The 14,673-nt window shown below is 46.2% G+C and overlaps 1 protein-coding gene across 1 annotated transcript; it reads left to right on the top strand.

Moving 5' to 3' along the window:
• Window positions 1-4,014: 4,014 nt before the first annotated feature.
• On the top strand, window positions 4,015-13,992 carry IZUMO2 (IZUMO family member 2). The gene is made up of 7 exons (XM_057711345.1): window positions 4,015-4,281; window positions 4,481-4,555; window positions 7,488-7,574; window positions 7,818-7,838; window positions 8,723-8,803; window positions 11,520-11,646; window positions 13,887-13,992. The coding sequence occupies exons 1-7, from the start codon at window positions 4,050-4,052 to the stop codon at window positions 13,927-13,929; spliced, it is 666 nt and encodes a 221-aa protein (XP_057567328.1). The 5' UTR covers window positions 4,015-4,049; the 3' UTR covers window positions 13,930-13,992.
• The last annotated feature ends 681 nt before the right edge of the window (window positions 13,993-14,673 follow it).

The following is a 14,673-nucleotide window of genomic DNA, read 5'->3' as shown; positions in this document are numbered from 1 at the left end:
ACATAATGACACAAGCAAAAAATAAGTTTGTTGTTTTAAGCCACTGAGATATCTGGGCTAGTTGTTGCAGCAGCATAACCCAGCCCACACTGACTAATATAGACATGCATCTTTCATGTGGTCTCACCCCTGCCAGACACAGAAGGCCCCACACTGACATCCAAATTTTTAATTTTCTCTCTTTCTCACATCTCTCTCTCCCTTCCCCAGCTCAGAGAGCCTCCCTTTTCCCTTCCATTTCTAACAACCTCAGGTGCAGAAGATTAAGTAAATAATCTTCAGTTCATAAAATATATAAAAATAGCAGCTAGCACTTGCTATGTAATATTGTAAACTCTGTATACATTTTTTGTTTTTCATTCTTGGCACAACCCTGTAACGTCGGGACTCTTGTTATTCCTTTTTATGCATGAGGCAGCTGAGGCAGAGAAATTACCTCATTTCACTGAGGGCCCCCAATAATTAAGTGGCAGAGATTAATTTTAATTAATTAATTAAAACAGGCAGTCTAACCCCAGAGGTACCCTTACCCACCTGGTTCACACAGAAGCCAGTGTTAGTTTTATTTATTTCTTATTCATTTGCTTCGTTTCACCCTCACCACCTTCTCTCTTTTCCTTCCCAGCCAGAGTCACTATTTTATCATGTTTATTGTGGTTCTTTTGTTTGCAGGTGCTCTTACATATTGTGTATTTTTGTTTGGGATGTATGAAGTTTACATTTATATCAACAGTATTGGGTTGTTTCTTACTATTTTCACTCAGATGCATTCTTGCTGTGTGCACAGACTGGTTTGCTGCTTCCCACACACAGAATCCTCCATTCTGGACACTGGCGGGCACATCCTCCTCCCCAGTGATGGACACCAGCTTGCCTTTGAACATTCCCCCCTCCCCCGCACCCCCCAGCCTGCTACAAACAGCACTGGGGGATAAACATCTTTGCCCTTGATGGGAGAGTGTGAGAACTTCCGCCTCTTCACCAAACACAGTGGGCTTGCCTGGTTGTGAAGTCTGCAAATTAATAGGTAATCTAGATAATCAAGTTAACGAAATTTTACCAAATGGCCCTTCAGAGTGGCTACGTCATCAGAGAAACAAAACCGGTTCCGCCGTCTGATTCTTGCTGCCTCCCACCTGGACCTGAGGCTTTGGGGCTTAGAAACGAGGAATTTGCAGGCTTTGTTTCCCCACCTTTGTTTTCCGTCCCATTCTGACTACTCCTTCCCTTAGGGCAAGTAGCTTCTTGCCTGCCTGAAGCAAATAGCACTGCCTGCCTGAAGCTTGGTAATGGGGGAAGGGGAAAGGACGGGCAAGTTCATATCTCGGCTCATATCTCAAAGTACGGTCTGCATCGCAATTCTGGGAAAGGTAGGCGAGGGCAGCAGGAAGCCAAGGGTGAGATTTCTCAGATGGGAAAGAGAGAATTTCACTGGGGTATGAGCACCCCCTTGTGGTCTAATCACCCCCATTACACCTTGAGTGGTTCTCCCCATTAATCCCAGTTAATTTAATCACAGCTAATTCAATTCAAATGATACCTATCGGCACATAAATATAATTCGAGGCCCACATGTGATTTCAAACTTTCTGCTAGCCACTTTAAAATGGTAAAAAGAAACAGGTGACACTAATTATAATATTTTTCTTTACCTCAATAGATCCAAAATACTATCACTTCAACGTGCAACCAATATAACAATTATTGAGATATTTTTACCTTTTATTGTACTAAGCCTTCAAAATGTTCTCAGGAGAGCCCAGGTCAATGCAGACACTAATTTTTTCATTAAAAACACTTGATCTCTATTTAGATTTCATAACATTTACAGTTGACGAGGTAGGTTCTCATAATTAAGTCGTTCCAAACATGTTTAAAGGCTTCCCAATAACTCAATCAAGGCTCCATTTTTTTAAATCTAAGTTTAAATCTATTACAAGTTCCCTCTTAAGGGTTGGAAACATATTGGTGAACAAGACACACATGGTTCCTGGCCTCAAGGGGTTTATTGATATAAGAGAAAGACAAAAAAAGAATTATAAATTGTAATTAAAGCTATAGCAGAAACTAACAGGATAATTAATTAGAGTTAATGGCAAACCGCGGCTCCTCAGTTGAAAACAGCTTTTACGTCTCTACAGGGTTGAAAACAGTCAAAAGAAGAATATTTTGTGACACCTGAAAATTACATGCAATTCAAATTTCAGTGTCTGTAATTATAGTTTTATTGGAACATAGTCACATCTATTCATTGCCACGTGGTCTGTGGCTGCTTTCCTGTTACAGTAGCAAGAGAACTATGGACCACACAGCCTAAAATATTTACAACCTGGCCCTTTACAGAAAGTATTAGCGGATCCCTGAAACAGAGAATAAAGAGGCAGGCATGCTTTACAGGGAGGGGGTAATCTGGGAGGACTTCTCGGAGGAGGTGCTATTGCTGCAGAGGAGAGTCAGGAGGCATTTATGAAAGTCTGATAATGTTGAACAGATCAAACCAATGTTAGATATCGTGAGTGTGAATTTAACTACTCTAGGTACTCTAGCTACCTCATGTAAGTGGAATCATGCAGTATCTGTCTTTTATGACTGCCTTTATTTCACTTAGCATAACGACCTCAAGGTTCATCCATGTTGTCGCATGTCAGAATTTCCATCCTTTTCAAGCCTGCATGTATATATCATGCATGTACCACATTTTGTTTCCCCAGTTGTTAGTTGATGGGTAGCACCCACATTTCAGTTTTTGCGAATAATGCTGCTATGAACATGGGTATACAAAGATCTCTTCCAGTCTCTGCTTCCAATTCTTTTGGATATATACCCAGAAGTGGAATTGCTCGATCATACAGTAATTCTACTTTTAATTATTTGAGGAACGTCCATATTGTTTTCCATAGCGGCGGTACCATTTCACATTCTCACCAACAGTGTGCAAGCGTTGCTATTTCTCTACATCTTTGTTATTTTCTGTTTTTCAGATAGTAGCCATCTTCTCAGGTGTGAAGTGGTAGCTCATTGGGGTTTTGATTTGCATTCTCCTAAAGCCCAGCGATGCTGAACATCTTTTCATGTGCTTATTGGCCATTCTTTGGAGAAATAACTATTCAAATACTTTGTCCATTTCTAATCGAAATTAACATTTAATTAATCTCTGTATGTTACATACATGGAGAGATACAGTAGATGCAAGTGTTAATAAGGCGTATTCGAGTATTTATTGTACTGTTCCTGCAACTTTTCTCTAGGTTTGATGATTTCTCAAAAAAAAAAAATTCCTGGGAAAAAATAAAGTGTATTTTATTCTTCTGTGGATTCACTGAATTCGATAAGTATTTATTGAGCACCTAGGACACGTCAGGCATTGGACGGGAGCAGGGAACACAAATCCTGACCTCGCGGCACAAGCGTAGGGGGAACTCATCATATATCCCACGGTTTATTTGCTTCCCAGCACTTAATGCGGTTTGTCAAGATCATCTGTTTACTAGGTTTCTCTCCGGTGCACCTCCTTCCACTGCGGCTAGAAGAAATTCCATGAGCAGGAACTGTGTCCATCTTATTCCATCTGCCTCCAGCGCCCGGCGCACAGTGTGTGCTCCATTGACATTTCTTGAACTGTAAACTCCATGTGAGCAAAGACTGTCTCTGTTTGCCTCAGCGCTCCATCAGGTGCCTAGGACAGGGCCTGGTACACAGTAGGTGTTCAGTAAATATTTGTTGAATTAAAGAATGTAAGTTCTGAAAAAAGCAGGGATCTCCTGTTTTTCTCAGCTCTAACCCTAGTTCCTGGAGCAGACCTGGCACATAGCAGGTGCTCAAAACACATAAGTTGAATGAATGAATGCAAAGACCCAAGAGGGCAGGGCAGTGACCTCTGGTTTTTGAGATTCTCTCCTTCGCTCCCAGCTCCACGCCTGGCACACAGTAAGTACGCCGCAAACACGCGCCTGCGCACTCAGTGTTTCTCCCCCGGGCCTCCCTGACCCCGCCCTTGCCTGGGGGCGGGGCCTACTGGGTTCTCTCTGTGGCGTCACAAAGGCTCTGCCATGCCTCTGGCCTTGGCCCTTCTGCTGCTCTTGGGCCTGAGCGCCCGCAGAAGCTGGGGCTGCCTGCAGTGTGACCACTCGGTGCAGGAGGCCCTGAGCCAGCTGCGCGTCGCCCTCATCCCCGACCGCTTCCATCAAGAGCAGCTGCAGGCCCGCGCTCATGCCCTGCTGCTGGGCATGGAGGGGCCTTTCTTTCGGGACTATGCGCTGAACGTCTTTGTGGGGAGAGTGGGTGCGCGCTGGGGCGGGGAGGGCGCCTAGCATGGTGAGAAAGGGACCAGTGGGGTAGCCCGAGGCTGGGCCGGAAGACGGACGCTTTGGGGACCAGGCTTCCAAGAGGGGGGAGGGCGGGGTCAGTGCCAGAGGGAGATGGAGGGGATCACTTGGCTCTCCCAGGGACCCATTGGAATTTCCTCCCCTCTCGTCCCCAGGGTTAGAGCACCTGGACCTTGTGGCATCTTTTGTCAAGAATCAAACAAACAACTTAATGATTAATTCTCTGAAAGGTAGGAGCTAAGAGGGAAAGCCTTTTTCCAGCCCCTTTACCCCTCTCCCTTTCCACCGGTCCATCACGCCTTCTCTTTGATGTAAAAAAAAAAGCAAACACGCGTGTGGCCTTCACTGTGTGTCTGACAGTGTTCTAGAGAAGTCTAGGACAGTTCATCAAGGTGGGCGGTATTGTGATCTGCCCTTTACAGAGGGGGAGACGGAGGATCAGAGAGGTTAGGCGACATGCCCAAAGTCACACAGCTAGGAATAACAGTGCTGAGGATTTGAACCTGGGACATCCGGCTCAGACCATTATATTCCTAACCATCACCCCACGGGGTGTCTTCTGGTTTTGTATTCAGCGGCTCCTGGGGGCGCCGCTTTCAGAGTTGGTCCTTGGAAATCATGGTGGTCCTTATGACAGTTCCCCACCAGAAGGCAGTAGAGGGCCCTGTGGACTGGGAAGGGGATGGATCTAAGCCCCAGAAACCTCACCCCACTTTGAGGGATGGAGCAGGGGGAAGGGAACCACGGAAGGGCACCATTTTTTAAAATTAATTAATTAATTTTGGCTGCATCAGGTCTTTGTTGCTTCTAGTGGGCTTTCTTTAGTTGTGGCCAGCGAGAGCTGCTCTTCGTTGGGGTGTGGCGGGCTTTTCATTGCGGTGGCTTCCCATGTTGCACTGGCTCTAGGTGTGCGAGCTTCAGTAGTTGTGGCGCAGGGACTTAGTTGCTCCTGCGCATGTGGGTCTTTCTGGAGCAAGGATCCAACAGGTGTCCCCTGCATTGGCAGGCAGAGTCTTAACCACTGCGCCACTGGGAAAGTCCCTTACTTTTTTTAAGATACGCACTGTGTGTGTGTGTGGTTTGTATAAATTGAGCCCTCAAAGAGGGATGGGGGTGGGGAGGTGAGTAGATTGACTCAATACTGACCGTCGGTTGTCCTAGAATAAGGGAACTGAAGGTGATGTATGCTTTTCTTGCCTATGCTTGTCAAATTGCTGTGGATTTCAATTTCTTTTTCTTTTTCCCTCCCTCCCCTTTTTAATACAGAATATGCAGTAGTCATAGAATCAGGAGGAAATACTAATCATTTTAATTATGTTAAAAATTTAAATTTTATCTCATTTTTTAGAATTGCCCTATCATTTAGTGAACATGAAATGTGAAAAAACAATGCATACTAAGGGGTGCAGGGATTTTGGGGGGGCAGAGAGGGGTAATGAATATTCTAAAATTGTGGCAATGGTTACACAGCTCTGGGAATAATCTAAAAGCCATTGAATTGTATACTGTAAATGGGTGAATTGTATAGTATGTGAGTTATGTTTCAGTAAAGCGGTCCTCCCCCCCAGAAAATCCAAATGTGTGTAGTCCCCTTTGCCCAGTCTCAGGCCCCTTCCTGGAGACTTTAAACACTGGAAGTTCTGTTCTCAGCTGGGGGACAGGAAGGGAGGTTGAGTTCTCATTCCAGACCTTTGAGAGAAGTATAGAAATTAAAAGTGGAGGTCCTGAGGGTAGGCTGCTCGGGATTCAAAGCTTGACTAACCTTCAGCAAGCTGTTTAACATCTTTGTGCCTCAGTTTCCTCAACTGTAAAATGGGAATAATAGCACTCACCTCATCGTCACTGAGAAGTGTAAAGAATTTTGTGCACATCGGGGATATGTGTATAAAAACAGATGATTGAACTTGGTGTACCCCCAAAAAATAATAAATAAATAAAATTAAAAAATAAAAATAAATAAAAAAAGAATTTTGTGCACATGCCTTTAGTGCAGAGGCTGGCCCACAGTAAGTGCTCAATAAATGTTAGCTATTAAGATTATTACGCTGCAGGGAGTTCCCTGGTGGTGCAGTGGTTAAGAATCTGCCTGCCAACGCAGGGGACATGGATGTGATCCCTGACCGGGGAGGATCCCACATGCCTCAGAGCAACTAAGCCCGTGTGCCCCAATTGCTGAGCCTGCGCCCTAGAGCCTGTGAGCCACAACGACTGAGCCCACGTGCCACAACTGCTGAAGTCCGCGTGCCTAGAGCCTGTGCTTCACAACAGGAAAAGCCACTGCAGTGAAAGGCCTGCGCGCTGCAACGAAGAGTAGCCCCCGCTCTCCGCAACTAGAGGAAGCCCGTGCGCAGCAACGAGGACCCAACACAGCCAATTAAAAAATAAACAAAGAAACAAACAAAAGATTATTATGCTACATCTTGCCTCTCTGTCTAAAGCAGGGATTGGCAAAATACAGCGCAAGGGCCAAATCTGCCCACCCCCTGTTTTTGCAAGTAGAGTGTTATTGGAACACAGCCACACCCATTCATGTCTGTACTGTGTGTTGCTTTTGCTCTCCAAGGCAGAGTTGAGTGGGGACAATGACCATATGGCCCTCAAATCTGAAAACATTGACTATCCAGACTTTCACAGAAAAAACTTAGAGCAGCAGGTCTCAACTCAGGCTGCAGGTTGGAATCCCCTGGGGAACTTTTAAAACAATCCAGGAGCCCAGGCAGCAGGCCCTGCCAGTTAAATCAGAATATTGGGGGTGGGGCCTGAACATCAGTAATTTTTAAAGCGCTCACCTCTTAACCCTTCTACCACTCACCAGATGAGGAAACTGAGGGCCCAAGGAGAGTGGTTTAGCCTGGATCCCCGCAGTGAATCAGAGCGTAGATGTGGGACCTCCAGGCCATAGATTTGCCCCAGTGGACCCCGAGGAATAGCCAGTGTTCCTTAGTCCTGATGAATGAAAAGAAGTTTCTTTATCTCTTTTGTGCCGCTTGTGGGATCCTAGTTCCCCAACCAGGGATCAAACCCGGGCCCGGGTAGTAAAAGCGCAGAGTCCTAACCACTGGACCATGAGGGAATTCCCCCTTATCCCTTCTCTTTAAAGCTGCAGGTAGAGTGGGCTTGTTGAGTGCCTCCCACCCCACAAGGATCTCTTTCTCTCCTCAGATGGTCCTCTGCTGGATGAACTGGTGACTCTTAGGGAGAGAGTAATCAAGGAACTCAAGAAAGTTTTAAGATCGTATGAATTAAAAGGTGTCGCATCTCTCTCCATTAAGCCCCCTTCTCCCCTTCCCTATTATCACTTGATGCCCTTCTCCTACCCTTTCTTCCAAACTCTTCTCTCACCTCCCCTATGACTCAGCCTCCTCTGCCTCTCCCCAAAATTCCCTTCTCTCCTTTCCTGGACTCACTCCTTCCTCCCTCTCCTGGTCCTTTCCCATTAAATTCTCAAATTGCTGGCCCAGTTTAATTCACCTCCGCTCTTTTCTCTTGCAGCCTGTGATCCCAAAATTTGCCGTGAGTCCTGGGTTTATTGTCTGTTCTTCCCTTGCTACCCTCCTACCCCCTTTTACCTCATCTCCCCCAAATCAAGCACTGCCGTGCTGTCACACCTACTCCATCTGGTGGTCTCCCACCCCAAAGCTATGACTAAGGGATATCTGATTTTTGAAGGCTTGCGAAAGTGATTGCAACCTGCAAAAAAGGATTTGGGGGGTGTTAGTCAGGCTAGAATAGGCTATGGCATAGTGACAAATAAACCCTCACATCTCAGTGGTTTAACAAAAGAAAGGTTTATTTCTCCCTTGCCAAAATTCCATTGAGAGTTGAACAGATCTTCCAAGTGGTAACTCAATGATCTAGGCTGCACATGCCATGGCTGCTAAGCTAGCTTCAGAAGGGAGAGTGAATAGGGAATCCTCATCTGGGAGTGACAAACCCCTCTCTGCCCATCTTCCTTTGGGCAGAACTTGGTCACGTGGGTGCAACCTACTGCAAAGGAGCCTGGGAAATATAGTCTTCCTGTGTGGGAGGAAGCTGGGGAGACACATGAGTGAGCAGGCAGCCAGTCTATGCCACAGGGGGCAGCAAAATAGGAAAAGAAAAAGGCAAACATTCTGTTGGTAGACATTTAATTTAAAATTAATTTAGTGTAATCACATGTCTACCAACAGAATGTTGGGTCAACTGCACAACTAAGCTCCACTCTTCAGTGATTATATACAAATTGTTTTTAATGTGAGTCATAAGTGCATTTTGTTCAGGTTACTCTGAGCAAAATGGGACCTCCAAATTCAGAAGGGCCAAGGGACTCCTTCTCTTCTTTCCCTTTCTACCTTCCTGCCCTTTGCCAGTCCTCTGATTCCTGCCTTCATCCCAATTCTCCCCTTACTCTTGCCCAGACTTGCTGAAAGAAGAAGTCTTGGATTGTTTACATTGCCAGAGGATCAGTCCCAAATGCATCAAACAAAAGTACTGTTTTGGTAAGCTCCTGTCATAGGGGAAGGCATGGTACAGGTGCATGAGAGGTGAAGACAGCCATATCCCTGTGGATATGGCTTTTGAGGTCTCCCACATGTAGCTTTGAGCCCTGCCCTTACCATTCAATTACAGTGTGGCCCAGAAGTTGCTCCCACATTCTGAAATTCACTTTCCCTGTACTAACTGGAAGACCTCTCTATAACTTTACAGTGCTTCTAAGTCCAGGATGGTGAGTGCTGGAAAACATTTTATTTTTAGACAGTGCCATACCTGTGGAGTCTGGAAGGATTGCTGAATTCATTCATTTATTCATTTAAAGGTTTTAAATATATAACATTATACACACACACACACACACATATCCTTATAGCACACAGAATAACACAGTGAACCCCTACATATCCATCAAGATTGAATAGTCAAGCTGAACCTTTTCACATGCCGTTCCCTCTCTCCGTCACACTGTTCCTCTCACTCCCTTACTTCAATAAAGTCTCAGAGTTCTCCTGCTCAGCAAGAACTCCCTGATGACTCTTTCTAAAGTATCACTTTCTATCAGATTGTGTTGATGGTGAACATACCTCCACATTTGCTTCATTTATTTTGTTTATTGCTGTTGTATTTGAAAAGAAATGAGGCATCACGAGATTTCACCCATAAACAGTGTGCGCCTCTGAAAGGGACACTTCCTGCATAACCACGATGCCCTTCCCAGTGAACCTAACAATTCCACATTATCAAATAATTCCAAGTCCCTTTTCCAACTTCCCTAATTTTCCCCACAATATCTTCACTGCTGATTTCATTCAAATCAGGATCCAATGAGAGGACTTTTCATATCATTTAATTGTCAGGTTTTTCCACTTTTTTTAAAAATCTAGAATTTCTCTTATCAGTTGTTTCCCCCCTATGATGTTGACTAGTTAAAAAGGAAGGATTTATCTATTTGCTCTCTGAGGATAATGTTTAACTACAACAAATATATTTTTCAATTTATTTATTTATTATTGGCTGCTTTGGGTCTTTGTTGCTGCATGGGCTTTCTCTAGTTGTGGCGAGCAGGGGCTACTCTTCACTGCAGTAGGTGGGCTTTTTATTGCAGTGGCTTCTCTTGTTGCGGAGCATGGGCTCTAGGCGCGAGGGCTTCAGTAGTTGCAGCACGTGGGCTCAGTAGTTGTGGCTCGCTGGCTCTAGAGCGCAGGTTCAGTAGTTGTTATGCGTGGGCTTAGTTGCTCTGTGGCATGTGGGATCTTTCCGGACCAGGGCTCGAACCCATGTCCCCTGCACTGGCAGGCAGATTCTTAACCACTGTGCCGCCAGGGAAGCCCCTACAACAAATATTTTGAGCACCTTATAATGCCTCAAACTGCTCATCAGCAGAATGGGAGACAAATGTCTCATAGAGCCCACATTTTAATGGGGTGAAGGGTTAGACTAGAGTTTCTCAGCCTTGGCACTATTGACATTGGGGCTGGATAACTGTCCTGAGGCTGTCCTATGTGTTATAGGAATTTTAGCAGCAGCGATAGCCTCTACCCACTCAGTGCCAGTTAGTACCCTCCAACCAAAATCGTGACAATCATTTCCAGCCTCCAGACATTTCCAAATGTCCCCTGGGAAGTAAAATTGTCCCCAGCTGAGAACCACTGCTAGATGATAATTTCATGAACAAATAAATAGACTAATTCCAGATAGCGGTAGTGCTCTAATGACAACAGAACAGAACAATTTCATAGGCAGTGCCTGCGGGGAGGGGCGGTTCTACTCTAGAGAGTGCAGGTGGGGGGACCTCTCTGAAGAGGTGATGTTTGAGATCTAAAGGAAGTGAAGGAGTGAGTGCACGACAAAGGGAACAGCAGGTGCGAAGATCCAACATGGCTGAGTAATAAGGGGGAAGCCAGTGTGGCCAGAGCCGAGTGAATGAAGAGGAGGGTATTAGGGTGGCCACATGGGGACCAGATCGTGCAGGGCCTGGTGGACCGTGGTGAGGACTTGGGCTTTGATTCTGATTGAGACGAGAGGCACTGGAAGGCTCTGAGCTGAAGACGGACATGAGCAGGCTTGGGCGTTATTGGCGCCCCTGGTGGCCAGGTGGGGAACTGTAGGAGAAGCAGGGCGCCCCTTGGGAGGAGTGATGATGAGAACCGGACCAGGTCGGTAACCCAGGAGGTGGATCCGATTCCGGCCCGTTTTGAAGGTCGAGCCAAGAGGCTTTGCTGGCAGAATGAAAGAGCTGAGGGAGGGGACAAATGGAAGATGCAGAATAGGACTCCCAAGGCCACCTTCAGGGTCCGCAGCTAAGATGCAGGCTGAGACTGTCAACATTTTGCAGTCCCGTCTCGTGTTTGTGGGTAGTTGCCAAGTCGTCCCCTCCATCACCTCCCTCCCCGCTCCCCTCCTCATCCAATAAGATGCACTTGGCTCTGGGCCCTTCGCCGTTCCGTAGACTGCTCCGTCAAGGCAGGGGGGGGTTGCGAATGGAGTTCCCAGCAGTCTCCCAAGTGCCTAGAATGGTGCCTGGGACACAGAATTTGAGGAACGGATGAATGACTGAAAAGTCAGACCCAGGAGAGGGCAGCAGCTAAGTAGAGAGAAGGGAGAGAGAGGCCCGACCCTGGCCAGGTTGCCGAGTGAGCAGGCGGGTGGGGGTGCAAGCCCAAAGAAGGGTGATGACTTGAGGTCGGGCTGTCTCCCACTCCCACCGCCCCCCTACCCCAGTCGACAGGCAGCCCCGCATGGACCTGCAGTACCAGAAGGACAGCAGCTCTCCGCGAAATCCGGCCCTGCTGGGCAGCATCATTTCCGTGTCTTTGGCTGTCTTGGCCTTCGGGATCATCGTGGCTTCGTGAGTCATGCCTATCCTCTCCTGAGGTCCCCAAAAGCCCCGCTGGGCCCCCCTCAGAAGTGGCATTGCTCTGGAAGGGCCACTGTGTCATTTGAGAATCTCTTCCCCAGTCCCTTCATGCCTCTGTCTCTGTTTTCCCCTCTCTCTTTTTCTTTCCCCTTTTTTTCTCTGTCTCTCCTTCCCTCTTGCCATCTCTTTTCTCTCTCCCTCTCTCCCATGTCTCTCCACCCAACTCTCGCTCTCATCTCCTCTTCTCCCCACCCCCATCCCTGGACCACATTATGTCTTTCCTGGGTCCTCATCACTTTGGCCTTCATGGGTCCCTTCCTCCACTAAAAAGACACTAAAAATTATATTTCATGTATGAAGACAGATGTAATCCAATCTGGACTTATTACATAGATATCATTATATATCCATCATCCTCATCATTGTTATATTAATTTTATGTTCTCCTGATTTTCACAAGTGTTTATTTATTTACTTTAATTGAAGTATAGTTGATGTACAATGTTGTGTTAGTTTCAGGTGTACAGCACAGTGATTCATGTGTATATATATATACTTTTTCAGATTCTTTTCACCTATGCGTTATTACAAAATATTGGGTACAAAGTATTTAAAATGAAGACATCTCCAGGGCCCCAAGTACTGAGTCCATGATGTTCTCACGAGGGGAGAAGTCACCATCACCTTCCTTTCTCCACCTCTGAGGGCTCCCCCCTGCCCCTGTCTGCTTCTCCCCAGCTCAGCCCCCTCTCAGCCCCTCTCCTCTTCTCTCTGGCTCCATTTCTGTCAGCCTCTCTCTGCCTCCTCCATCTGCCCCTCACCCTCCTTTCCTGAATACCTCCATTTCTTCATATTCAGTTGGGGATAATCCCAGTACCTCCCATTTAGGGGTGGTGGTGACCAGTAAATCAGCCCTTCGCCTAAGGAATGTCCCCTTCTCTCTCCCTCTCTGAAACTCTCTCCCCCTCTCAGCCTCTCCCACTGGTCTTCTCCCTTCCTCTGTCCCAGTCCCAATACTACCATCTCCCTCTTCCCCTTCCTGCCCCTCATGTTGGATCTGTGTCTCTCAGTCTCTCCGTCTCTCTCTGTGTCTGTCTCAGAATATCTCCCTGTCTCTGAGTCTCTGTTTTGGACTCCTGTCCCTCCCACCCCCAGACTCTCTCCCTATCTGTCAACTCCTCTCTGCTTCTTTAAATCTCTCCTGTGGTGGCTCCTCTCTTTCCCCTCCCACCTTCCCACTGTTCCCCCTCCCTCTCTCTCTCCGTCTTTGTCTTCTCCTGATCTTCACTTCTGTCTCCCTCTGTCTTCCCCCCTCCCATCTCTGGACTTCCCTTTCTCTCTTGAATTCTGTTTCTCTCTCCCTCAGCATCTGTCTGCTGCCTTGATGTCTCTAGAGCATAATTCTCTCCCTGTTCTCTCCCCGCTGTCTCCCTGTGTCTCCCTCTCTTGCTACTGTAACAAGTGACCATGAACTGGGCAGCTCAAGGCAACAGAAATTTATTCTCTCAGAGTTCTGGAGGCCAGAAGTGCAACATCCAAAGGTTGGCAGGGTGGGTTCCTTCTGGAGGTTCTGAGCGAGAGTCCATTCCATACCTGTCTCCTACCTTCTGGTGGTGGCTGGCATCCTTGGCATCCCTTGGCTTGTGGCTTCTCTCCAGTTTCTGCCTCCATCTTCACATGGCTTTGTCCTCAGTAGCTGTGTCCCAAACCTCCCTCCCCTTTCTCTTGTAAGGACATCAGTCTTTGAATGTAAGGGCCAGCCTAAATCCAGAATAACCTCATTTTTACCTTAACATAATTATATCTGCAAAGATCCTATATGCAAATAAGGTCACATTCACAGGTACTGTGGATTAGGACTTGGATATATTTTTGGAGTGTGGGGATACAGTTCAACCCAGTACATCTGCTTCTCTTTTTTCCTCATTTCTCTTTCTGTCTTTCCCATCTCTTTGAGTCACTCTCCCTGTATCTGTGTCTCTCCGAGTCTCCTGTCTTTGTCCATTCTTTCTGTTTCCACATTTAATACCCTCAGTCCCAGTCCCAACTTTTCTTTCCTCCCTCCTCATGTACTGATTGGCTGAGAACCCTGGAAATCTGCCCACAGACCTATGATGTCATTGGTTGAGCCAATTAAAGCCAATGACTGAGGGAAAGTTATGGGTGGTCAGTCAACCTGGAGGCGTCTGAAGTTCTTTTTCTAACCTGCGGGCTTTTTTCTCTCTGACCAGGGCTATTACATACAGGCGAAACCGAAAACTCCTGCTTCAGTAGGGCACTGGTTTTGAGGTTTGTAAGGGGAAAGGAAAAGAAGTTTAATAAAGTCTGTGACAAATTCCTCAATGTCTCCATCAGTTTCTGGAGGACCCTGCCCCAACTGGTGTCCAGCTTTGGACATCTGACTGGGTGCTCCTCAAGGGTTGGGATGTCTCACTCATCTGTAGATTCCAGTTAACCTAATTCAAAGTAGAAGTTATTTGGACCTTCAAGAGGGATGGACAACCTACAATGAGGACTTGAAGGGGACAACCATTCCTACTTCTGCAAAAAAAATGCATCCTAAAGGAGATGACACTGTCATGAGAGCCTTGAGAACATGAGACAGAGGAAGAGCAGTGGTCAATGTGGAAAATACAGGTTTCCCTCTGTTGTTGGAAATAATCAATAAACAATATATAATAGGAATAGAAAAGTTTTTTTTTAACCTCATGCATGAACTATTTTATTGTTTGAATATTTTTTTAATTTAAGTTTATTATCTTGACTTTTTAATGTATTTTATGTTTTATTTTTTTAGTTGACATAATACTGGGTTAGTTTCATGTATACAGCAAAATTATTCAGATATATTTGTTACTGAGTCCACGCTCACTCTGCTTGCCACACAACAGGCCAGAGAATCAGAGATGAGGTGTTGAGTCAAGGAATATGACTTTATTCGGAAAGCCAGCAGACTGAGAAGATGGCAGACTAGTGTCTCAAAAAACCATCTTCCCTCAATTGGAATTTGGGCTCCTT

This window comes from Hippopotamus amphibius, chromosome 16, assembly GCF_030028045.1.
Source record: "Hippopotamus amphibius kiboko isolate mHipAmp2 chromosome 16, mHipAmp2.hap2, whole genome shotgun sequence".
NCBI classification, from domain to species: Eukaryota; Metazoa; Chordata; class Mammalia; order Artiodactyla; family Hippopotamidae; genus Hippopotamus; species Hippopotamus amphibius.
Note: the sequence above shows the minus strand (reverse complement) of the source record. Positions and strands in the feature narration are given on the sequence as shown.

Coding starts and splice junctions, on each gene's coding strand:
- IZUMO2 (XM_057711345.1), top strand. CDS start 4,050: ATGCCTCTGGCCTTGGCCCTTCTGCTGCTCTTGGGCCTGAGCGCCCGC. Junction 7,839..8,722: donor CTGTGATCCCAAAATTTGCC/GTGAGTCCTGGG, acceptor ACTCTTGCCCAG/ACTTGCTGAAAGAAGAAGTC. Junction 8,804..11,519: donor CAAACAAAAGTACTGTTTTG/GTAAGCTCCTGT, acceptor CCCCTACCCCAG/TCGACAGGCAGCCCCGCATG.